This window comes from Phasianus colchicus, chromosome 35, assembly GCF_987193195.1.
Source record: "Phasianus colchicus chromosome 35, bPhaCol1.hap1.1, whole genome shotgun sequence".
NCBI lineage: Eukaryota > Metazoa > Chordata > Aves > Galliformes > Phasianidae > Phasianus > Phasianus colchicus.
The window spans coordinates 2120735-2146816 of NC_143470.1; the positions used below are offsets into that span (position 1 = coordinate 2120735).

Below are 26082 nucleotides of genomic sequence, written 5' to 3' on the forward strand. Positions count from 1 at the left end.
ACCACCTCTCCTGGTTGTGTTGTCACCGTGACCGCTTCAGGTGTCACCACCACCTCTCCTGGTTGTGTTGTCTTCCCAACCTCGTTGGGTGTCACCACCACCTCTCCCAGTTGTGTCGTCTTCCCAACCACTTTGGGTGTCACGGCCACCATCTTGGGTGTCATGACCACCATCTTGGGTGTCACGGCCACCTCTCCTGGTTGTGTCGTCACCTCAACCACCTCAGATGTCACCACCACCACCAATTCCCCAGGTTGTGTTGTCACCGTCTCCACCGGCGCGCTGTAAACCTGAACGCCGACCACTGCCAACAACACCAGGAGGAGCCGCGTGGCCAGGCTGACTTCTTCCGTTGGGGGCGGCCGTCGTACCTGAAGGGGGGACAAAAAAGGGTTAATATACAATTTTTCGGGGGGTGAAAAGCCTTAAAATGAAGATAAACAGCGTTATCAAGGAGGATTCCCCCCATTTTAGGCGACGTTCTCGGTGTTTGTGTAGAGGGGACCCAGCTGAGAGCAAAGCCAACCCGATCCTAATTAGCTGCTGGGGTTAATGGGTTAATAACCCCGCTCCTGCAGGGGCAACGCTGTCTGAATTTTGGGTTAAAAACTCCTGAAACGAAGGAAAACGTAATCCTTGAGGGGATGAATGCAATCGTCTGGTGGGAAATCCCTCGATTTTGGGTTGCTTCCGTGAGGTTTAATGGGTTAATAAAACACTGAGGGGAATTATTGCTTTAATTTTGGGTTAAAAAAACCCAAATTGTGGGTAACTATCAATCCCTGAGTGACAAAACGTAATTTTAAGGGGAAATTCCCTCATTTCAGGTTCTAGCTTCAGGGGTTCTATGGGATCTTATGGGGTCCTTATAGGGTCCTTAGGAGGGCTCACGAAATGCCCGTTATTTTCCCCCTAAACGCTGCTTCAATTTGGGGTTAAAAGCCCTAAAATGAGGGAAAATGTAATTCTAGGGGGAAACGCAGCTCCAGTTTTAGTTACGAAAACCCTAAAACGGGAGAAAATATTACTTGAAGGTGGGGTGGGGTGAATACTGCCCTAATTTTGGGTTAAAAAAGCATAAATTATAAGCAAACAGAATACAGACGGGGATATCCTGCTCTAGTTCGGGGGTAAGAAGTCCTAAGAAGAGGAAAAATGTCATTCAAAGGGGAAAATACCACCCCAGATTTGAGTTAAAACACCTAAAACAAGGAAAAAATCTGACTAGGTAGGGGAAATTCCCTCCTTCCCCCCCCCCCTCCTCCCCCCCAGTGCCATACGTGGGGCTGTGACTCATGTAGGGTTGTGACTCAACACTCTCCCCTTCATCCCCCCCCCTCCCCCAGGAAATGCGTCCCTTCCTGTCTCCTCCCCCCCCCCAAAATGGGGGCTTTGTGAAGATGGGGGGGGTTTAGAGGGGGTCCCATGGAAAACGGGACAAAAATGGGGGTTGAGGGGGGGGGTCCTATGTGGGGTCCCCCAGAAATAGGGGCCACACAGAAGTAGGGGGATATTTCCTGACAGAAATGGGGGTCATGGGGGAAGGGGGGGGTCCACCATCCCTATTTCTTCACAGAAATGGGGGTTCCATCCCAATTTTCACATAGGCCCCGGGGGGAGGGAGGGGCAGGGGGGTTCTGAGGTGGGGGAGGAATCCTCCATCCCCAATTTCTGACAGAAATGGGGGTCCTAGGGGGGGTCCTCTATCCCAATCTCCTCAAGGAAATGGGGTGCTGAGCAGGGGGGGGGGTCCTGGAGGGAGAGGGGTCTCCATCCCAATTTCCTCATAGAAATGGGGGTCCATGAGGGGGGGGGAAGGGGGCAGAGGGGATCCTGAGGTGAGGGAGGGGTCTTCCATCCCAATTTCCTTACAGAAATGGGGGTCCTGGGGGGGGAGAGGGGTCTCTAACCCCATTTCCTGATAGAAAAGAGGGTCCTGGGTGGGGGGCAGAGGGAGTCTTGAAGGGGGGGGGGTCCTCCATCCCAATTTCCTCACAGAAATGGGGGGTCCTGGGGGGGCTCAGAGGGGGGGTCCTGAGGTAGGGGAGGGGTCCTCCATCTCCTGACAAAAATAGGGGTTCTGGGGGGTCTCCATCCCCAATTTCCTCACAGAAACGGGGGTCCTGAGGTGGGGGAGGGGTCCTCCATCTCCTAATGAAAATGGGGGTCCTGGGGGGGGGTCTCCATCCCCAATTTCCTCACAGAAATGGGGATTCTGGGGGGGTCTTCCACCCCCAATTTCCTCACAGAAAAGGGGCTCCTGGGGGGGGTCCTAGGTGGAGGGGGGGGGGATGGGGGAGGGATCTCCACCCCAATTTCCTCACAGAAATGGGGGTCCTGGAGGGGGGGGTCTCCACCCCAATTTCCTCACAGAAATGGAGGTCCTGGGGGGGGGGGGCGGGGGGGTCCTCCACCACCCCAGTTTCCTCACAGATATGGGGGTTTTGGGGGAGGGTAGGGGGGGGTCTTCCATCCCCAATTTCCTCACAGAAACAGGGGTCCTAGGTGGAGGGATGGGGGAGGGGTCCTCCACCCCAATTTCCTCACAGAAATGGGAGTTCTGGGGGGGGGGGGGGGGGGGGTGTCTTCCATCCCCAATTCCCTCATAGAAATGGGGGTCCTGGGGGGGTCTTCCATCCCCAATTCCCTCACAGAAATGGGGGTCCTGGGGGGGTCTTCCATCCCCAATTCCCTCACAGAAGTGGGGGTTCTGGGGGGGGGGGTCTTCCATCCCCAATTCCCTCACAGAAACGGGGGTCCTGAGGCGGGGGGGGGGGGGGGGGGGGGTAAATGCTTACCACGGGTGGATACAGGACCCTGCGGTGGCGACGACGCGGCCGTGGGGTCCCGCTGGGGTTCGGGGGGATGTCGAAGGTGAAATAGCGCGGCGGGGATGGGGTGAGGCCGCCGGGACCCCCACAGACACCGCCAGGAGCCGCCGCTGCTGTCGTCGCCGCCATCACAACACCTTCGCGGCTCTGAAATAAAATGGCGCCCGCGCCTCAGAGCGGTGCTTTTATATCCGGAGGCGGCGGGCCCGCCCACCGCGGCTTCCTATTGGCTGAGAGTGTAGCGAGCGGGTGGGCGCAGCGGCTTCCTATTGGCTGAGAGCGGGGCGAGCTGGGGAGGGGGGGCGTGGCCTTGGGCGTGGAGGGGCGGGGCTGAGCGTGATGTGGGCGGGGCTTGATCGGGAGAGGGGCGTGGCCTGGCGGGGGATTTTCCATTCCTTATAGGGGCCTATGGGGGATATAGGGGGTCTATAAGGGGCTATGGGGAGATATAGGGGGGCTACAGGGGGTCTGTAAGGGGCTATGGGGAGATATGGGGGGGCTATAGGGGGTCTATAAGGGGCTATGGGGTGATATAGGGGATATAGGGGTCTTTAGGGGCTCTATAAGTTGCTATGGGGAGATATAGGGGGGTCTATAAGGGGCTATGGGGTGATATAGGGGATATAGGGGTCTTTAGGGGCTCTATAAGTTGCTATAGGGAGATATAGGGAGTCTATAAGGGGCTATGGGGAGATATAGGGGGGATATAGGGGCCCCATAAGAGGTTATGAGGCAATATAGGGGGGATATAGGGGGTCTATAGGGACTCTGTAAGTGGCTATGGGGAGATATAGGGGGGCTATAGGGGGTCTATAAGGGGCTATGAGGAGATATGGGGGGGGGATATAGGGGGTCTATAAGGGGCTATGGGGAGATATAGGGGGGATATAGGGGGTCTATAAGGGGCTATGGGGAGATATAGGGGGGATATAGGGGGTCTATAAGGGGCTATGGGGAGATATGGGGGGCTATAGGGGGTCTGTAAGGGGCTATGGGGAGATATGGGGGGGATATAGGGGGTCTATAAGGGGCTATGGGGAGATATAGGGGGGCTATAGGGGATCTATAGGGGGCTATGGGGAGATATAGGGGGGATATAGGGGGTCTATAAGGGGCTATGGGAAGATATAGGGGGGATATAGGGGGTCTATAAGGGGCTATGGGGAGATATAGGGGGCTATAGGGGATCTATAAGGGGCTATGGGGAGATATAGGGGGGATATAGGGGGTCTATAAGGGGCTATGGGGAGATATAGGGGGCTATAGGGGATCTATAAGGGGCTATGGGGAGATATAGGGGGCTATAGGGGATCTATAAGGGGCTATGGGGAGATATAGGGGGCTATAGGGGATCTATAGGGGGCTATGGGGAGATATAGAGGGAGATATAGGGGGCTATAGGGGACTATGGGGGTCTATAGGGTTCTATAGGAGCTGTATAGGGAAGCTAGAGGATTCTATAAGGGGTCTTTTCCAGCCTATAGGGGGACCTCAAAGGGTTCTATGAGGGGTATGTAGGGGTTGTATAGGGGGTCTGTAGGGGTCTATAGGGTTCTATGAGGGGTCTGTAGGGGGCATATAGGGGTCCATGTGGGTCTATAGGGTTCTATGAGGGGTCTGTAGGGGATGTATAGGGTTCCATGGGGGTCTATAGGGTTCTATGAGGGGTCTGTAGGGGGCATATAGGGGTCCATGGGGGTCTATAGGGTTCTATGAGGGGTCTGTAGGGGATGTATATGGTTCCATGGGGGTCTATAGGGTTCTATGAGGGGTCTATAGGGGTTTTATAGGGGTCCATGGGGGTCTATAGGGTTCTATGAGGTGTCTATAGGGGACATATAGGGGTCCATGGCGGTCTATAGGGTTCTATGAGGGGTCTGTAGGGGACATATAGAGGTCCATGTTAGGGTCTATAGGGTTCTACGAGGGATCAGTAGAGGACATATAGGGGTCCATGGTGGGGGGGGGGGGCTATAGGGGTGGTATAGGGGTGTGTAGGGGTCTATATGGTTCTATGAGGGGTCTAAAGGGGTTGTATATGGGGTCTGTAGGGGTCTATAGGGTTCTATGAGGGGTCTGTAGGGGTTGCATAGGGGGTCTGTAGGGGTCTATAGGGTTCTATGAGGGGTCTGTAGGGGACATATAGGGGTCCATGGGGGTCTATAGGGTTCTATGAGGGGTCTGTAGGGGTTGTATAGGGATCCATGGGGGTCTATAGGGTTCTATACGGGGTCTGTAGGGGATGTATAGGGTTCCACGGGGGTCTATATAGGGCTCTATATGTGAGCCTATAGGGGTTTATAGGACCAACATCAGGGGAGGGGGATTTGGGGATGCATTGGGGTCTATGGGAGGGTACAGCCCCCCCCATATCCCCCCTATAGACCCCTCCATAGACCCCACAGCCCCCCTTTCCACCTGCCCCTCCCCCCCCCCATTTCCTCCCCCCTTCATTTTTATGGGATTTCCCCACATTGCACAACCCTGGGGGGGGGGGGGAGGGGAGGGGAGGGAAAATTTCCAGTGCTTTGAGTCACGCAGGGAGGTGGGGGGAGGGGGTGTGACGTCATCAGAGTCGCCTCCCCCCCCTTCCCCCCCCCCATGGCACCATGACCTTTGGTCCCCCATTGTCCCCATTGTCCCCCATTGTCCCCATTGTCCCCCAGTATCCTCACTGTCTCCCCATTGTCCCCCAAAGTCCCATACTATCACCCAATATCCCCCAATGTCACCCATTATCCCCCACTGTCCCTCCCCTGTCCCCCAATGTCCCCAATGTCCCATAATATCCCCAATATCCCCCAATGTCCCATAATGTCCCCCAATATCCCCCATTGTCCCCAAAGTCCCATAATATCACCCAATGTCCCCCATTGTCCCCCAATGTCCCATAATATCCCCAATGTCCCCCATTATCCCCTATTATCCCCCCACTGTCCCTCCCCTGTCCCCCAACGTCCCATAATATCCCCCAGTATCCCCCATTGTCCCCCACTGTCCCTCCCCTGTCCCCCAATGTCCCCAATGTCCCATAATATCCCCCATTGTCCCCCACTGTCCCCCATTGTCCCCCAATGTCCCATAATGTCTCCCAATATCCCCCATTGTCCCCCAAAGTCCCATAATATCCCCCATTGTCACCCATTATCCCCCACTGTCCCTCCCCTGTCCCCCAATGTCCCCAATGTCCCACAATATCCCCATTGTCCCCCATTGTCCCATAACGTCCCCCAATGTCCCCCATTGTCCCCCAAAGTCCCATAATATCCCATAATGTCCCCCAATATCTCCCATTGTCCCCCAAAGTCCCATAATATCACCCAATGTCCCCCATTATCCCCTATTATCCCCCCACTGTCCCTCCCCTGTCCCCCAATGTCCCCACTGTCCCCCACTGTCCCCCAATTGTCCCCATTGTCCCATTATATCCCCATTCTCCCCCCATTCTCCCCCAATGTCCCATAATATCCCAAATATCCCCATTGTCCACCTACTGTCCCCCAAAGTCCCCAATGTCCCATAATATCCCAAATATCCCCCACTGTCCCCCCAAAATGTCCCCAATGTCCCCCAATGTCCCATAATATCCCTCAATATCCCCATTGTCCCCCTACTGTCCCCCAAAGTCCCCAATGTCCCATAATATCCCAAATATCCCCCATTGTCCCCCCAAATATCCCCCACTGTCCCCATTGTCCCATAATATCCCTCAATGTCCCCCAATGTCCCCTAATTGTCCCATTATATCCCCATTGTTCCCCCATTCTCCCCCAATGTCCCATAATATCCCAAATATCCCCCACTGTCCCCCCAAAATGTCCCCAAAGTCCCATAACATCCCAAATATCCCCCATTGTCCCATAATGTCCCATAACGTCCCATAATGTCCCCCATTCTCCCCCGATGTCCCACAATATCCCAAATATCCCCCATTGTCCCATAATGTCCCAAATATCCCCCATTGTCCCCAAAGTCCCCCCAAATATCCCCCACTGTCCCCCATTGTCCCATAATATCCCCCAATATCCCCCACTGTCCCCCAATTGTCCCCATTGTCCCATTATATCCCCATTGTCCCCCCATTCTCCCATAATATCCCAAATATCCCCAATGTCCCCACTGTCCCCCCAAAATGTCCCCAATGTCCCCCAAAATGTCCCATAATATCCCCCACTGTCCCCCCACTGTCCCCCAAAATGTCCCCAATATCCCCCATTGTCCCCTAATTGTCCCATAACATCCCATAATGTCCCCCATTCTCCCCCGATGTCCCACAATATCCCAAATATCCCCCATTGTCCCATAATGTCCCATAACGTCCCATAATGTCCCCCATTCTCCCCCGATGTCCCCCATTGTCCCATAATATCCCCCACTGTCCCCCACTTGTCCCCATTGTCCCATTATATTCCCATTGTCCCCCCATTCTCCCCCAATGTCCCATAATATCCCAAATATCCCCCACTGTCCCCCCAAAATGTCCCCAATGTCCCATAACATCCCATAATATCCCAAATTTCCCCCATTGTCCCCCAATGTCCCCCCAAATGTCCCCCAAACGACCCCAAAAACAACGCAGCGACAGCAGTGTAAAAAAAATCTCCATTTTGGCAGCGCAATATTTACAGCCCCTCCCCTCCCACGAACAGGGCCTTCGTTAACGAGGCCGCGCTAATTAATGCCAACCTCCCCCCTCCCACATGGGGTAACGGTGGGGTGGGGGGGGGGGGGGGGGGAGGTGTTGGGCGAGGAGGAGGAAATGGGAGGAGGAAGAGGAAGTTGAGGTTGAGGGAGGGGGAAGAGAAGGAAGAAGGAGGAAGAGGAAGAGAAAAAAGAGGAAGGAGGAGGAAGAGGAGGAAGAAGGAGGAAGAGGAAGCTCAGGTTGAAGGAGGAAGAAGAGGAAGGAGAAAGAAGAGAAGAAGAGGAGGAAGGAGGAAGAGGAGGAAGGAGGAAGAGGAGGAAGGAGGAAGAGGAGGAAGGAGGAAGAGGAGGAAGGAGGAAGAGGAGGAAGGAGGAAGAGGAGGAAGGAGGAAGAGGAGGAAGGAGGAAGAGGAGGAAGGAGGAAGAGGAGGAAGGAGGAAGAGGAGGAAGGAGGAAGAGGAAGCTGAAGTTGAAAGAGGAGGAAGAGAAGCTGAGGTTGAAGCTGGAGGAAGAGGAGGAAGGAGGAGGAAGAGGAAAAAGAGGAAGGAGGAGGAAGAGGAAAAAGAGGAAGGAGGAGGAAGAGGAAGGTGAGGTTGAAGGAGGGGGAAGAGGAGGAGGAAGGAGGAAGAGGAAGGTGAGGTTGAAGGAGGGGGAAGAGGAGGAAGAAGGAAGAGGAAGAGAAAGGAGGAAGAGGAAGCTGAAGTAGGAGGAAGAGGAAGAAGGAGAAAGAAGAGAAAGGAGGAAGAGGAAGCTGAAGTTGAAAGAGGAGGAAGAGAAGTTGAGGTTGAAGCCGGAGGAAGAGGAGGAAGAGGAGGAATTGGAGGAGGGGGAGGAAGGGGAGGAATTGGAGGAGGAAGTGGAAGAGGAGGAAGAAGAAGAAGATGAGGAAGCGGAGGAGGAGGAAGGCAAGGAGGAAGAGGAGAAAGAAGGAGAGGAAGATGAGGAAGGAGAGGAGGAAAGGAGGGAGAAATGGAAGAGAAAGAGGTGGAGGAAGTGGAAGAAGGGGAGAAAGAAGAGGAGGAAGAGGAGGAAGTGGAAGAGGAAGAGGAGGAAGAAGGGAAGGAGGAAGAGGAGGAAGAAGGGAAGGAGGAAGAGGAGGAAGAAGGGAAGGAGGAAGAGGAGGAAGAAGGGAAGGAGGAAGAGGAGGAAGAGGAAGGCAAGGAGGAAGAGCAGAAAGAAGAAGAGGAAGATGAGGAAGGGGAGGAGGAAAGGAGGGAGAAGCAGAAGAGGCTGAGGAAGGGGAGGAAGAAGAGGGGGGAGGAAGAAGAGGAAGCGGAGGAGGAAGCGGAGGAGGAAGAGGAAGCTCTGTGAGGCCGAAGGCTCATCCCAGCTCCCTCAGCAGGCGGTGCAGGACGCCGAAGGTCGGCCGTTCCGCCGCATCCCGCGCCCAGCAGCGCCGCATCACCGCGTGCAGCGCCGGGGGGCAGCCGGGGGGGCAGGGCAGGAACTGATTTTGGGGGGGGGAGGGGGGAAAAGAGGCCCACCAGTATGGCCCAGTTCAGCCCAGTGCCTCCCAGTATGGCCCCGGTGCCTACTGGTGCTCCCCTTCCCCCCCAACACCGTTCCTCTCCCGGTCTCATTTCTTGCAGTCCCCACCAGTTTGTTCCAGTGCTCCCAGTGCCCCCCCCTCATTTGTCATCCCAGTCCCTCCCAGTTTGTCCCAGTGCTCCCAGTGCCCCCCATTCGCCATCCCAGTCCCCCCCAGTTTGTCCCAGTGCTCCCAGTACCCCCAGTGCCCCCCATTCGCCATCCCAGTCCCCCCCAGTTTGTCCCAGTGCTCCCAGTACCCCCAGTGCCCCCCATTCGCCATCCCAGTCCCTCCCAGTTTGTCCCAGTGCTCCCAGTCCCTCCCAGTACCCCCCCTTCATTCTCCATCCCAGTTTGTCCCAGTTTGTCCCAGTCCCTCCCAGTGCTCCCCCCATTCGCCATCCCAGTCCCCCCCAGTTTGTCCCAGTGCTCCCAGTACCCCCAGTGCCCCCCATTCGCCATCCCAGTCCCTCCCAGTTTGTCCCAGTGCTCCCAGTCCCTCCCAGTACCCCCCCTTCATTCTCCATCCCAGTTTGTCCCAGTTTGTCCCAGTCCCTCCCAGTGCTCCCCCCATTCGCCATCCCAGTCCCCCCCAGTTTGTCCCAGTGCTCCCAGTACCCCCAGTGCCCCCCATTCGCCATCCCAGTCCCTCCCAGTTTGTCCCAGTGCTCCCAGTCCCTCCCAGTACCGCCCCCTTCATTCTCCATCCCAGTCCCTCCCAGTTTGTCCCAGTGCTCCCAGTGCTCCCCCCAATTGCCATCCCAGTCCCTCCCAGTTTCTCCCAGTCTCTCCCAATCCCTCCCAGTACCCCCCCATTCTCCATCCCAGTCCCTCCCAGTTTGTCCCAGTCCCTCCCAGTCCCCCCCCATTCTCCATCCCAGTCCCTCCCAGTTTGTCCCAGTGCTCCCAGTTTGTCCCAGTACCCCCCCTTCATTCTCCATCCCAGTCCTTCCCAGTTTGTCCCAGTGCTCCCAGTGCCCCCCCATTCTCCATCCCAGTCCCTCCCAGTTTGTCCCAGTGCTCCCAGTACCCCCAGTGCCGCTCATTTGTCATCCCAGTCCCTCCCAGTTTGTCCCAGTGCTCCCAGTCCCTCCCAGTACCCCCCCCTTCATTCTCCATCCCAGTCCCTCCCAGTTTGTCCCAGTGCTCCCAGTCCCTCCCAGTACCCCCCCCTCATTTGTCATCCCAGTCCCTCCCAACGCTCCCAGTCCCCCCCATTCTCCATCCCAGTCCCTCCCAGTTTGTCCCAGTCCCTCCCAGTGCCCCCCCCTCATTTGTCATCCCAGTCCCTCCCACCGCTCCCAGTCCCCCCCATTTGTCATCCCAGTCCCTCCCAGTTTGTCCCAGTGCTCCCAGTGCTCCCCCCAATTGCCATTCCAGTCCCTCCCAGTCCCCCCCATTTTCCATCCCAGTCCCTCCCAGTTTGTCCCAGTGCTCCCAGTCCCTCCTGGTACCCCCCCATTTTCCAACCCAGTCCCTCCCAGTATGGCCCCAGTGCTCCCAGTATGGCCCCAATACAGCCCCAGAGCTCCCAGTACGGCCCCAGTACAGCCCCAGTGCTCCCAGTATGGCCCCAATACAGCCCCAGTGCTCCCAGTACGGCCCCAATATGCTCCCAGTGCTCCCAGTATGGCCCCAGTGCTCCCAGTATGGCCCCAATACAGCCCCAGCGCTACCAGTATGGCCCCAATATGCTCCCAGTGCTCCCAGTACGGCCCCAATACAGCCCCAGTGCTCCCAGTATGGCCCCAGTGCTCCCAGTATGGCCCCAATACAGCTCCAGTGCTCCCAGTACGGCCCCAATACAGCCCCAGTGCTCCCAGTACGGCCCCAATATGACCCCAGTGCTCCCAGTATGGCCCCAGTGCTCCCAGTATGGCCCTAATATGACCCCAGTATGGCCCATTGCTCCCAATACAGCCCCAATACAGCCCCAGTGCTCCCAGTATGGCCCCAGTATGACCCCAGTATGGCTCCAATATGACCCATTCCTCCCAATACGGCCCCAATACAGCCCCAGTGCTCCCAGTATGGCCCCAATACAGCCCCAGTGCTCCCAGTATGGCCCCAATATGGCCCCAGTGCTCCCAGTATGGCCCCAGTGCTCCCAATACAGCCCCAATACAGCCCCAGTGCTCCCAGTATGGCCCCAATACAGCCCCAGTGCTCCCAGTACGGCCCCAATACAGCCCCAGTGCTCCCAGTACAGCCCCAATACAGTCCCAGTGCTCCCAGTACGGCCCCTGTATGGCCCAAGTGCTCCCAGTATGGCCCCAGTGCTCCCAGTATGGTCCCAATACAGCCCCAGTGCTCCCAGTATGGCCCCAGTGCTCCCAGTATGCCCCCAATATGATCCCAGTATGGCCCATTCCTCCCAATACAGCCCCAATACAGCCCCAATGCTCCCAGTACGGCCCCAGTACAGCCCCAGTGCTCCCAGTATGGCCCCAATACAGTCCCAGTTCTCTCAGTATGGCCCCAGTGTGGCCCCAGTGCTCCCAGTATGGCCCCAATACAGCCCCAGTGCTCCCAGTATGGCCCCAGTTCTCCCAGTATGGCCCCGATACGGCCCCAATACAGCCCCAGTGCTCCCAGTACGGCCCCAATACAGTCCCAGTGCTCCCAGTATGGCCCCAGTATGGCCCCAGTGCTCCCAGTATGGCCCCAGTATGGCCCCAGTGCTCCCAGTACGGCCCCAGTGCTCCCAGTACAGCCCCAATACAGCCCCATTGCTCCCAGTATGGCCGCAATATGCCCCCAGTGCTCCCAGTATGGCCCCGATACGGCCCCAATACAGCCCCAATATGGCCCCAGTGCTCCCAGTATGGTCCCAATACAACCCCAGTATGGCCCCATTGCTCCCAATACGGCCCCAGTACAGCCCCAGTTCTCCCAGTATGGCCCTAATATGACCCCAGTATGGCCCCATTGCTCCCAATACAGCCCCAATATGGCCCCAGTGCTCCCAGTATGGCCCTAATATGACCCCAGTATGGCCCACTGCTCCTAATACAGCCCCAATACAGCCCCAGTGCTCCCAGTACGGCCCCAGTATGGCCCCAGTTCTCCCAGTATGGCCCCAATACAGCCCCAGTTCTCTCAGTATGGCCCCAATATGGCCCCAGTGCTCCCAGTATGGCCCCAGTGCTCCCAATACAGCCCCAATACAGCCCCAGTGCTCCCAGTACGGCCCCAGTACAGCCCCAGTGCTCCCAGTATGGCCCCAGTATGGCCCCAGTATGGCCCCAGTTCTCCCAGTATGGCCCCAATATGGCCCCAGTGCTCCCAGTATGGCCCCAATACGACCCCAGTATGGCCCCATTACTCCCAATACGGCCCCAATACAACCCCAATTCTCCCAGTACGGCCCCAATACGACCCCAACCCCTCCCAGTTGATCCCAGTTTGTCCCAGTTCTCACCTCCCCGTGGCCTCGGCAGTGCCGGCCCGCGTTGGCGATCACCTGCTCATCACTCAGCTCCCCGTAGGGCTGCTCCCTGCACCGGGTCAGCACCTCCCACAGCGTCACCCCAAAAGCCCACGCGTCGCTGGCAGGGGTGAAGGTGCCCTATAGGGAAAGGGGGAGAGGGGAGAGAAGACCCCATAATCCCATTATCCACCCCATAACTCCATAATCCCCACCCTCACCCCATTACCCAGCCCACAACCCTACTACCCCCACCCTGACCCCAAAATCCCATTACCCACCTCATAACCCCACAATCCCCACCCTCACCCCATTACCCAGCCCACAACACCACAACCCCCACCCTCACCCCATTACCCACCCCACAACCCCACAATCCCCACCCTGACCCCATTACCCACCCCACAACCCCACAACCCCACAACCCCCCACCCTCACCCCATTACCCATCCCATAACCCCCCCAACTCCACCCTGACCCCATTACCTACCCCATAACCCCCCCAACTCCACCCTGACCCCATTACCCATCCCATAACCCCACAATCCCCACCCTCACCCCATTACCCACCCCATAACCCCCCCAACTCCACCCCAACCCCACAATCCCCACCCTGACCCCATTACCCACCCCATAACGCCCTCAACTCCATCCTGACCCCATTACCCACCCCACAACCCCAACCCTGACCCCATTACCCACCCCACAACCCCTCAACTCCATCCTGACCCCATTACCCACCCCATAACCCCACAATCCCCACCCTCACCCCATTACGCAGCCCACAACCCTACAACCCCCACCCTGACCCCAAAATCCCATTACCCACCCCATAACCCCATAATCCCCACCCTCACCCCATTACCCAGCCCACAACACCACAACCCCCACCCTGACCCCAAAATCCCATTACCCACCCCATAACTCCATAATCCCCACCCTCACCCCGTTACCCACCCCACAACACCACAATCGCCACCCTAACCCCATTACCCACCCCACAACCCCACAACCCCCACCCTGACCCCATTAGCCACCCCACAACCCCACAATCCCCACCCTGACCCCATTAGCCACCCCACAACCCCCCCAACTCCACCCCAACCCCACAACCCCCACCCTCACCCCATTACCCACCCCACTACCCCATAATCCCCCACCCTCACCCCATTACCCACCCCACAACCCCTCAACTCCATCCTGACCCCATTACCCACCCCATAACCCCACAATCCCCACCCTCACCCCGTTACGCAGCCCACAACCCTACAACCCCCACCCTGACCCCAAAATCCCGTTACCCACCCCATAACCCCATAATCCCAACCCTCACCCCATTACCCACCCCACAACCCCAACCCTGACCCCATTACCCACCCCACAACCCCCCTAATGCCACCCTCACCCCATTACTCACCCCATAACCCCATCAACTCCACCCTGACCCCATTACCCACCCCATAACCCCCCCAACTCCACCCCAACCCCACAACCCCCACCCTCACCCCATTACCCATCCAATAACTCCCTCAACTCCATCCTGACCCCATTACCCACCCCACAACCCCACAACCCCCACCCTCACCCCATTACCCACCCCACAACCCCCATCCTCACCCCATAAACCACCCCCTAATCCCCCTAACACTACCCTCACCCCATTACCCACCCTATAACACCATAATCTTCACCCTCACCCCATTACCCACACCACAACCCCCCAAATGCCACTCTCACCCCATTACCCACCCCACTACCCCATAATCCCCCACCCTAACCCCATTACCCACCCCACAACCCCTCAACTCCATCCTGACCCCATTACCCACCTCATAACCCCACAATCCCCACCCTCACCCCATTACCCAGCCCACAACCCTACAACCCCCACCCTGACCCCAAAATCCCATTACCCACCCCATAACCCCATAATCCCCACCCTCACCCCATTACCCACCCCATAACCCCCCCAACTCCACCCTGACCCCATTAGCCACCCCACAACCCCCACCCTCATCCCATTACCCCATAACCCCAAAACCCCCCCAAACTCTGCCATAACCCCATTACCCACCCTATAACCCCACAATCCACACCCTCACCCCATTACGCAGCCCACAACCCTACAACCCCCACCCTGACCCCAAAATCCCATTACCCACCCCATAACCCCATAATCCCCACCCTCACCCCGTTACCCACCCCACAACCCCAACCCTGACCCCATTACCCACCCCACAACCCCCCTAATGCCACCCTCACCCCATTACTCACCCCATAACCCCATCAACTCCACCCTGACCCCATTACCCACCCCATAACCCCCCCAACTCCACCCCAACCCCACAACCCCCACCCTCACCCCATTACCCATCCAATAACTCCCTCAACTCCATCCTGACCCCATTACCCACCCCACAACCCCACAACCCCCACCCTCACCCCATTACCCAGCCCACAACCCCCCTAATGCCACCCTCACCCCATTACTCACCCCATAACCCCATCAACTCCACCCTGACCCCATTACCCACCCCATAACCCCCCCAACTCCACCCCAACCCCACAACCCCCACCCTCACCCCATTACCCACCCCACAACCCCCATCCTCACCCCATAAACCACCCCCTAATCCCCCTAACACTACCCTCACCCCATTACCCACCCTATAACACCATAATCTTCACCCTCACCCCATTACCCACACCACAACCCCCCAAATGCCACTCTCACCCCATTACCCACCCCACAACCCCTCAACTCCATCCTGACCCCATTACCCACCTCATAACCCCACAATCCCCACCCTCACCCCATTACCCAGCCCACAACCCTACAACCCCCACCCTGACCCGAAAATCCCATTACCCACCCCATAACTCCATAATCCCCACCCTCACCCCGTTACCCACCCCACAACACCACAATCCCCACCCTAACCCCATTACCCACCCCACAACCCCACAACCCCCACCCTGACCCCATTACCCACCCCACAACCCCACAACCCCCACCCTGACCCCATTAGCCACCCCACAACCCCACAATCCCCACCCTGACCCCATTAGCCACCCCACAACCCCCCTAACGCCACCCTCACCCCATTACCCACCCCATAACCCACCCAAACTCTGCCATAACCCCATTACCCACCCCACAACCCCTCAACTCCACCCTCACCCCATTACCCACCCCATAACCCCCCCAACTCCACCCTGACCCCATTACCCACCCCACAACCCCCACCCTGACCCCATTATCCACCCCACAACCCCCACCCTCATCCCATAAACCACCCCCTAACCCCCCTAACGCTACCCTCACCCCATTACCCACCCCATAACCCCATCAACTCCACCCTGACCCCATTACCCACCCCACAACCCCCCCAACTCCACCCCAACCCCACAACCCCCACCCTCACCCCATTACCCACCCCATAACTCCCTCAACTCCATCCTGACCCCATTACCTACCCCACAACCCCACAACCCCCACCCTCACCCCATTACCCATCCCATAACCCCCCCAACTCCACCCTCACCCCATTACCCACCCCATAACCCCCCCAAAATCTGCCATAACCCCATTACCCACCCCACAACCCCCCACCCTCACCCCATTACCCACCCCACAACCCCACAACCCCCACCCTCACCCCATTATCCACCCCATAACCCCCCCAACTCCACCCTCACCCCATTACCCACCCCACAACCCCACAATCCCCACCCTGACCCCATTACCCATCCTATAAACCCCTCAACTCCACCCTAATGGCCCCAGTGCTCCCAGTATGGCCCCAGTGCTCCCAGTATGGCCCCAGTATGGCCCCAATCCCTCCCAGTATGGCCCCAGTGCTCCCAGTATGGCTCCAATATGGTCCCAATATGGTCCCAGTGCTCCCCATATGGCCCTAATAGGGCCCCAGTGCTCCCAGTATGGTCCCAATATGGCCCCAGTGCTCCCAGTATGTCTTCAATATGGCCCCAATCCCTCCCAGTATGGCCCCAGTGCTCCCAGTATGGTCCCAGTATGGCCCCTATGCTCCCAGTATGGCCCTAGTATGGCCCCAGTGCTCCCAGTATGGTCCCAGTATGGCCCCAGTATGGCCCCAGTATAGCCCCAATACGGCCCCAGTGCTCCCAGTATGGCTCTAATACATCCCCATTGCTCCCAGTATGGTCCCAATATGGCCCCAGTGTTCCCAGTATGGCCCCAATATGACCCCAGTATGGCCCCAATACGGCCCCATTGCTCCCAGTATGGCCCCAATATGCCCCCAGTGCTCCCAGTATGGCCCCAGTGCTCCCAGTATGGCCCCAGTATGGCCCCAATCCCTCCCAGTATGTCCCCAATCCTCCCAGTATGGCCCCAATATGGCCCCAGTGCTCCCAGTATGGTCCCAATATGGCCCCAATCCCTCCCAGTATGGCCCCATTGCTTCCAGTATGTTCCCAGTATGGCCCCAGTATGGCCCTAATACAGTTCCAGTGCTCCCAGCATGCTCCCAGTGCTCCCAGTAAGGCCCCAGTGCTCCCACTAAGGTGCCAGTATGGTGCCAGTATGGCCCCAGTGCTCCCAGTATGGTCCAGTATGGCCCCAGTATGGCCCCAATATGGCCCCAGTGCTCCCAGTATGGCTCCAATATGGTCCCAATATGGCCCCAATTCCTCCCAGTATGGCCCCAGTGCTCCCAGTATGGCTCCAATATGGTCTCAATATGGTCCCAGTGCTCCCAGTAAGGCCCCAGTATGGCCCCAGTGCTCCCAGTATGGTCCAGTATGGTGCCAGTATGGCCCCAATCCCTCCCAATATGCCCCCAGTGCTCCCAGTATGGCCCTAATACATCCCCATTGCTCCCAGTATGGCCCCAATATGACCCCAGTACGGCCCCAATACGGCCCCATTGCTCCCAGTATGGCCCCAATATGCCCCCAGTGCTCCCAGTATGGCCCCAGTGCTCCCAGTATGGCCCCAGTATGGCCCCAATCCCTCCCAGTATGGCCCCAGTGCTCCCAGTATGGCTCCAATATGGTCTCAATATGGTCCCAGTGCTCCCAGTAAGGCCCCAGTATGGCCCCAGTGCTCCCACTAAGGTGCCAGTATGGTGCCAGTATGGCCCCAGTGCTCCCAGTATGGTCCAGTATGGCCCCAGTAAGGCCCCAATATGGCCCCAGTGCTCCCAGTATGGCTCCAATATGGCCCCAATCCCTCCCAGTATGGCCCCAGTGCTCCCAGTATGGCCCCAATATGGCCCCAATCCCTCCCAGTATGGCCCCAGTATGGCCCCAGTGCTCCCAGTATGGCCCCAGTATGGCCCCAATCCCTCCCAGTATGGCCCCAGTGCTCCCAGTATGGCCCCAATATGGCCCCAGTGCTCCCAATACGGTCCCAGTATGACCCCAGTATGACCCCAGTATGGTCCCAGTATGGCCCTAATATGGCCCCAGTGCTCCCAGTATGGTCCCAGTATGGCCCTAACATGGCCCCAGTGCTCCCAGTATGGTCCCAGTATGGCCCCAGTGCTCCCAGTATGGCCCCAGTATGGCCCCAATATGGCCCCAGTGCTCCCAGTATGGCCCCAATATACCCCCAGTGCTCCCAGTATGGCCCCAATATGGCCCCAATCCCTCCCAGTATGGCCCCAGTGCTCCCAGTATGGCCCCAGTATGGCCCCAGTGCTCCCAGTATGGCTCCAATATGGTCCCAATATGGCCCCAATTCCTCCCAGTATGGCCCCAGTGCTCCCAGTATGGTCCCAATATGGCCCCAATCCCTCCCAATATGCCCCCAGTGCTCCCAGTATGGCCCCAATATGACCACAGTGCTCCCAGTATGGCCCCAATATGTCCCCAATCCCTCCCAGTATGGCCCCAGTGCTCCCAGTATGGTCCCAATATGGCCCCAATCCCTCCCAGTATGGCTCCAGTGCTCCCAGTATGGCCCCAATATGGCCCCAATCCCTCCCAGTATGGCCCCAGTGCTCCCAGTATGGCTCCAATATGGTCCCAATATGGCCCCAATTCCTCCCAGTATGGCCCCAGTGCTCCCAGTATGGCTCCAATATGGTCTCAATATGGTCCCAGTGCTCCCAGTAAGGCCCCAGTATGGCCCCAGTGCTCCCAGTATGGTCCAGTATGGTGCCAGTATGGCCCCAATCCCTCCCAATATGCCCCCAGTGCTCCCAGTATGGCCCTAATACATCCCCATTGCTCCCAGTATGGCCCCAATATGACCCCAGTATGGCCCCAATACGGCCCCATTGCTCCCAGTATGGCCCCAATATGGCCCCAGTGCTCCCAGTATGGCCCCAGTGCTCCCAGTATGGCCCCAGTATGGCCCCAATCCCTCCCAGTATGGCCCCAGTGCTCCCAGTATGGCTCCAATATGGTCCCAATATGGTCCCAGTGCTCCCCATATGGCCCTAATAGGGCCCCATTGCACCCAGTATGGCCCCAATACGGCCCCATTGCTCCCAGTAAGGCCCCAGTATGGCCCCAGTGCTCCCAGTATGGCTCCAATATGGTCCCAATATGCCCCCAGTGCTCCCATTATGGCCCCATTGCTTCCAGCATGACCCCAATACCCCCCCAGTACCCCCCCATTTACCAGCAGGATGCACTCCCAGGCCATCCAACGGATGGGCAGCAGGGCTCTGCCCCTCACCCGGTAATAATGAGCTCCGTACAGGTGCCGGCTCATACCGAAATCGGCCACTTTAACGGTGAAACCGTCGCCCACCAAACAGTTCCGGGTCGCCAGGTCACGGTGGACAAAATTGAGGCGGGCCAGGAAACGCATCCCGGAAGCGATCTGAGCTCCCACGTGGAGCAGCGTCCGCAGGCTGGGGGCAGGGCTTACAGTGGGCTGGGGGCGGGGCTTCGGGGAGCGGGCGCGGGTTGGTTGGGTAAGGAGGTGGGCGGGGCTAAAGCGGGAAAGGGGCTTCGGGGATTGGTTGGGTAAGGAAGGGGCGTGGCTTCGGGGAGAGGGAGGGGAGGGATGGGGGCGTGGCTTCGGGGAGCAGGCGCGGATTGGTTGGATATGGAGGGAGGCGGGGCTTCGGGGAGGAGGCGTGGTGAGACGGAGGCGGGGCTTCGGGGAGCGGGCGCGGGTTGTTTGGGTGAGGAGGGCGGGGCTGAAGGAGGGGCAGGGCTTCGGGGATTGGTTGGGTAAGGAGGGGGCGGGGCTTAGACAGGGCTGGGGCGGGGCTTCGGGGAGCGGGCGCAGGTTGGTTGGGTAAGGAGGTGGGCGGGGCTAAAGGGGGAAAGGGGCTTCGGGGATTGGTTGGGTAAGCAGCGGGGCGTGGCTTCGGGGAAGGGGCGTGGAGGGGCGGGGGCGGGGCTTAGGTGGGATGGGGCGGGGCTTCGGGGAGCGGGCGCGGATTGGTTAGGTAAGGAGGGGGCGTGGCTTCGAAGAGGGGGCGTGGTGAGACGGGGCGGAGCTTAGAAGGGCTGGGGGCGGGGCTTCGGGGAGCGGGCGCGGATTGGTTGGGAGATGAGGGCGGGGCTGAACGAGGGGGGGGTGGGTAATGGGTTTGGGATGGGGGTTTGGGGGTGGGTAATGGGGTTAGGATGGAGGTGGGGGGATTTGGGGGGGTGGGTAATGGGTTTGGGATGGAATTATGGGGGTTGGAGGGTGGGTAATGGGTTTAGGATGGAGGTGGGGGGATTTGGGGGTGGGTAATGGGGTTAGGATGGAATTATGGGGGTTGGAGGGTGGGTAATGGGTTTAGGATGGAGGTGGGGGGATTTGGGGGTGGGTAATGGGTTTGGGATGGAATTATGGGGGTTGGAGGGTGGGTAATGGGTTTAGGATGGAGGTGGGGGGGTTGAGGGGTGGGTAATGGGTTTGGGATGGGGGTTGGGGGGTGGGTAATTGGGTTAGGATGGAGGTGGGGGGGTTGTGGGGTGAGTAATGGGGTTGGGATGGGGGTTTGGGGGCGGGTAATGGTGTTGGGGTGGGGATGGGGGGTGTATAATGGGATTAGGATGGAAGTGGGGGGATTTGGGGGGGTGGGTAATGGGTTTGTGATGGGGGTTTAAAGGTGGGTAATGGGATTGGGGTGGGGGGGGGTGGGTAATGGGGTTAGGATGGAGGTGGGGGGGCTTTGGGGGTGGGTAATGGGGTTAGGATGGAGGTGGGGGGATTTGGGGATGGGTAATGGGGTTAGGATGGAATTATGGGGGTTGGAGGGTGGGTAACGGGTTTAGGATGGAGGTGGGGGGGGGTTGGGGGTGGGTAATGGGTTTGGGATGGGGGTTGGGGGGTGGGTAATGGGGTTAGGATGGAGTTATGGGTGTTGTGGGGTGGGTAATGGGGTTAGGATGGAATTATGGGGGTTTGGGGGTGGGTAATGGGATTGGGGTGGAGATTGGGGGTTGGTAATGGGGTTGGGATGGAGGTGGGGCAGTTGGAGGGGTGGGTAATGGGTTTGGGGTGGGGGCTTGGGGGTGAGTAATGGGATTGGGCTGGGGGTTGGGGGGTGTATAATGGGATTAGGGTGGAGGTGGGGGGGTTGAGGGGTGGGTAATGGGATTGGGGTGGGGGTTTGGAGGGTGTATAATGGGATTAGGATGGAGGTGGGGGGGTTTGGGGGTTGGTAATGGGTTTGGGGTGGCGGTTGGGGGTGGTTAATTGGGTTAGGATGGAGGTGGGGGGATTTGGGGGTGGGTAATGGGGTTGGGATGGGGGTTTGGGGGTGGGTAATGGGATTGGGATGGAGGTGGGGCAGTTGGGGGGGTGGGTAATGGGTTTGTGATGGGGGTTTGGGGGTGGGTAATGGGGTTAGGATGGAGGTGGGGGGGTTTGGGGGTGGGTAATGGGGTTGGGATGGGGGTCTGGGGGTGGGTAATGGGGTTAGGATGGAGGTGGGGGGGTTTGGGGGTGAGTAATGGGGTTGGGATGGGGCTTTGGGGGTGGGTAATGGGGTTAGGATGGAATTATGGGGGTTGGAGAGTGGGTAATGGGTTTAGGATGGAGGTGGGGGGGTTGAGGGGTGGGTAATGGGTTTGGGATGGGGGTTGGGGGGTGGGTAATGGGGTTAGGATGGAGGTGGGGGGGTTGAGGGGTGGGTAATGGGTTTGGGATGGGGGTTGGGGGGTGGGTAATGGGGTTAGGATGGAGGTGGGGGGGTTTGGGGGTGAGTAATGGGTTTGGGGTGGGGGTTTGGGGGTGGGTAATTGGGTTAGGATGGAGGTGGGGGGATTTGGGGGTGGGTAATGGGATTGGGCTGGGGGTTGGGGGGTGTATAATGGGATTAGGGTGGAGGTGGGGGGGTTTGGGGGTGGGTAATGGGATTGGGCTGGGGGTTGGGGGGTGTATAATGGGATTAGGGTGGAGGTGGGGGGATTTGGGGGTGGATAATGGGTTTGGGGTGGCGGTTGGGGGTGGGTAATGGGGTTAGGATGGAGTTATGGGTGTTGTGGGGTGGGTAATGGGATTGGGGTGGAGATTGGGGGTTCGTAATGGGGTTGGGATGGAGGTGGGGCGGTTGGAGGGGTGGGTAATGGGTTTGGGGTGGGGGCTTGGGGGTGAGTAATGGGATTGGGCTGGGGGTTGGGGGGTGTATAATGGGATTAGTGTGGAGGTGGGGGGGTTGAGGGGTGGGTAATGGGATTGGGGTGGGGGTTTGGAGGGTGTATAATGGGATTAGGATGGAGGTGGGGGGGTTTGGGGGTGGGTAATGGGTTTGGGGTGGCGGTTGGGGGTGGTTAATTGGGTTAGGATGGAGGTGGGGGGATTTGGGGGTGGGTAATGGGTTTGTGATGGGGGTTTGGGGGTGGGTAATGGGGTTAGGATGGAGGTGGGGGGGTTTGGGGGTGGGTAATGGGGTTGGGATGGGGGTCTGGGGGTGGGTAATGGGGTTGGGATGGAGGTGGGGGGGTTGTGGGGTGAGTAATGGGGTTGGGATGGGGCTTTGGGGGTGGGTAATGGGGTTAGGATGGAGGTGGGGGGATTTGGGGGTGGGTAATGGGTTAGGATGGAATTATGGGGGTTGGAGGGTGGGTAATGGGTTTAGGATGGAGGTGGGGGGGTTGAGGGGTGGGTAATGGGTTTGGGATGGGGGTTGGGGGGTGGGTACTGGGGTTAGGATGGAGGTGGGGGGGTTTGGGGGTGAGTAATGGGATTGGGCTGGGGGTTGGGGGGTGTATAATGGGATTAGGATGGAAGTGGGGGGATTTGGGGGGGTGGGTAATGGGTTTGTGATGGGGGTTTAAAGGTGGGTAATGGGATTGGGGTGGGGGGGGGGGTGGGTAATGGGGTTAGGATGGAGGTGGGGGGGGTTGGGGGTGGGTAATGGGGTTGGGATGGAGGTGGGGGGGCTTTGGGGGTGGGTAATGGGGTTAGGATGGAGGTGGGGGGATTTGGGGGTGGGTAATGGGGTTAGGATGGAATTATGGGGGTTGGAGGGTGGGTAATGGGTTTAGGATGGAGGTGGGGGGGTTTGGGGGTGGGTAATGGGATTGGGGTGGGGATGGGGGGGTGTATAATGGGATTAGGGTGGAGGTGGGGGGGTTTGGGGGTGGGTAATGGGGTTGGGGGGGGGGTGATGGGATGGGATGCAGCCCTACCTGAGGGTGGGTCCGCAGGGCCCCCCCAAGAAGCGGTGCAGGTCGCCGTGCTCCATGTACTCCGTGATGATGCAGAGGGGCCCCCCCTCCCCCGAGCAAACCCCCAGCAGCCTGATGATGTTGGGGTCCCGTAGGCGGCCCAGGGTTCGTGCCTCCTGCAGGAAATCCCTCCTGGAGGGAGGAATGGGGCATTGCAGGATCCCGTTGGATTGTAGGGAGGGCTGCAAACCCCACTGCATCACTGCAGGCCCCATTGCATCGCTGCAAACCCCATTGCATTACTGCAAACCCCATTGCATTACTGCAAACCCCATTGCATCACTGCAAACCCCATTGCATCGCTGCAAACCTCATTGCATCTCTGCAAACCCCATTGCATCACTGCAAACCCCATTGCATCACTGCAAACCCCACTGCAACATTGCAAACCCCACTGCAACATTGCAAACCCCACTGCAGCATTGCAAGCCCCATTGCATCGCTGCAAACCCCACTGCAGCATTGCAAGTCCCATTGCATGACTGCAAACCCCACTGCAACATTGCAAACCCCATTGCATTACTGCAGACCCCATTGTATCACTGCAAACCCCATTGCAACATTGCAAACCCCATTGCATCATTGCAAACCCCATTGCATCACTGCAAACCCCATTGCAACATTGCAAACCCCACTGCATCGCATGGAGGCACTGCAACATTGCAAACCCCACTGCATCACTGCAAACCCCATTGCATCACTGCAAACCCCACTGTATCACTGCAAACCCCATTGCAACATTGCAAACCCCATTGCAGCATTGCAAGTCCCATTGCATGACTGCAAACCCCACTGCAACATTGCAAACTCCATTGCATTACTGCAGACCCCATTGTATCACTGCAAACCCCATTGCAACATTGCAAACCCCATTGCATCACTGCAAACCCCATTGCATCGCTGCAAACCCGATTGCATCACTGCAAACCCCATTGCATCACTGCAAACCCCACTGCAACATTGCAAGCCCCATTGCATCGCTGCAAACCCCATTGCATCACTGCAAACCCCACTGCAACACTGCAAACCCCATTGCAACATTGCAAACCCCACTGCATTGCATGGAGGCATTGCAACATTGCAAAACCCATTGCAACGTTGCAATCCCCACTGCAGCATTGCAAGTGCGATTGCATCACTGTAAACCCCGTTGCATCAATGCAAACCCTATTGCATCATTGCAAACCCCACTGCAACACTGCAAACCCCACTGCAACATTGCAAACCCCATTGCATCACTGCAAACCCCACTGCAACATTGCAAACCCCATTGCAACATTGCAAACCCCACTGCAACATTGCAAACCCCTTTGCAGCATTGCAAACCCTAATGCATCTCTGCAAACCCCACTGCAACATTGCAAACCCCATTGCATCGCTGCAAACCCCATTGCAACATTGCAAACCCCACTGCAACATTACAAACCCCATTGCATCACTGTAAACCCACTGCATCACTGCAAACCCTATTGCAACATTGCAAACCCCACTGCACCATTGCAAACCCTACTGCAACACTCCAAACCCCATTGCAACATTGCAAACCCCATTGCAACATTGCAAACCCCACTGCAGCACTGCAAGCCCCATTGCAACATTGCAAACCCCACTGCAGCACTGCAAACCCCATTGCAACATTGCAAACCCCATTGCAACATTGCAAACCCCACTGCAGCACTGCAAACCCCATTGCAACATTGCAAACCCCATTGCAACATTGCAAACCCCACTGCAGCACTGCAAACCCCATTGCAACATTGCAAACCCCACTGCAGCATTGCAAGTCCCATTGCATGACTGCAAACCCCATTGCAACATTACAAATCCCATTGCATCGCTGCAAACCCCACTGCAACATTGCAAACCCCTCTGCAGCATTGCAGACCCCATTGCATCGCTGCAAGCCCCCCCCCACCCCCCCAAATAATGCAGATTTTTGGGCCCCACCTGGCGTTTTTGCTGGCGTCGGGTCGCAGCACTTTGACGGCCACCAACAGGGGGCGCCCTTGAGGCAGCGCCGGGGGGCGGGAGGGGGGGGGCAGCTCCTGCGGGTCCTCGACTTCGCACAGCAGAACCTGCGGGGAGGGGCGGGGCCACGGGCAAAAGGGGGGGGCGTGGCTTCGGGAAAGAGGAAGGGGAGTGGTCTGGACTGGGGGGCGTGGCTTGTCGTTGGGGGCGTGGCTTGGTGTTGGGGGCGTGGCTTCGCGGAAGGGGGCGTGGCCTGGGGAAGCGGGTGAGGCTTTTGCTGGGCGTGGCTACGAGGAAGGGGGCGTGGCTGTGTGTCAGTGGGCGTGGTTTTAGAGAAAGGGCGTGGCTTGGAGCAATGGGCGGGGTTTGGGTATGGGAGGGGGCGTGGCTTTGATGGATGGGCGGGGCTTTGCGAAAGGGGGAGTGGTCTGAGCCAATGGGCGTGGCTTAGTTTTGTGGGCGTGGCTTCACAGAAAGGGCGTGGTTTGGGGCAGTGGGCGTGGCTTGCGTTTGGGGGCGTGGTTGGAGACGGTGGGCGTGGTTTCATTCTGTGGGCGGGGCTTTATGAAAGGGGGCGTGGTCCGGGCCAGTGGGTGCTGCTCTGTTTGGGGGCGTGGCTATGAAGGAGGGGGCGTGGCTTGGACTTGAGGGCGGGGCTACAAGGAGGAGTGATTTGAGCTTGTGGGCGGGGCTTTTGTTGCAGGGGGCGTGGCCACTGCGATGGGGGCGTGGCTAGGAGGAAGGGGATGTGGCTACGTGGAAGGGGGCGTGGCTTGGTCTTGTGGGCGGGGCTTTTGTCATAAGGCGTGGCTTCCGAGACGGGGGCGTGGCTTGAGATAGTGGGCGTGGATTCGTTTCAATTGGGCGTGGCTCAGAATTGAGGGCGTGGTTTGGGTCAGTGGGCGTGGCTTCTTGAAAGGGGGCGTGGTCTCGGAAGGAGGGCGTGGCTTTGCTTTGGGGTGTGACTTAGAGGAAGAGGGCGTCGTTATGTTGTTTTGTGGGCGTGGCTTTGCGAAAGGGGGCGTGGCCTCGCTCAGGAGTTGCGGCTCTTTGTTGGTGGGCGTGGCTTTCCGG

The 26082-nt window shown here is 58.2% G+C and overlaps 1 protein-coding gene and 1 pseudogene across 1 annotated transcript in view; one reads left to right on the forward strand and one right to left on the reverse strand.

Moving 5' to 3' along the window:
• The first annotated feature begins 5379 nt into the window (after positions 1–5379).
• LOC149913760 (uncharacterized) lies at positions 5380–6775 on the forward strand (annotated as a pseudogene).
• A 2015-nt stretch (positions 6776–8790) lies between these two features.
• Positions 8791–26082, reverse strand: part of DDR1 (discoidin domain receptor tyrosine kinase 1) — a 45741-nt gene continuing 28449 nt past the window's right edge. Inside the window, exons 14-18 of the mRNA XM_090129000.1 lie at positions 24988–25115; positions 23002–23172; positions 19040–19274; positions 12421–12567; positions 8791–8919 (exon numbers count right to left, since the gene is read on the reverse strand). Of these exons, the coding sequence (XP_089985126.1) occupies positions 8794–8919; positions 12421–12567; positions 19040–19274; positions 23002–23172; positions 24988–25115 (807 nt within the window). The 3' untranslated portion in view covers positions 8791–8793. The remainder of the gene's footprint in view (positions 8920–12420; positions 12568–19039; positions 19275–23001; positions 23173–24987; positions 25116–26082) is intronic.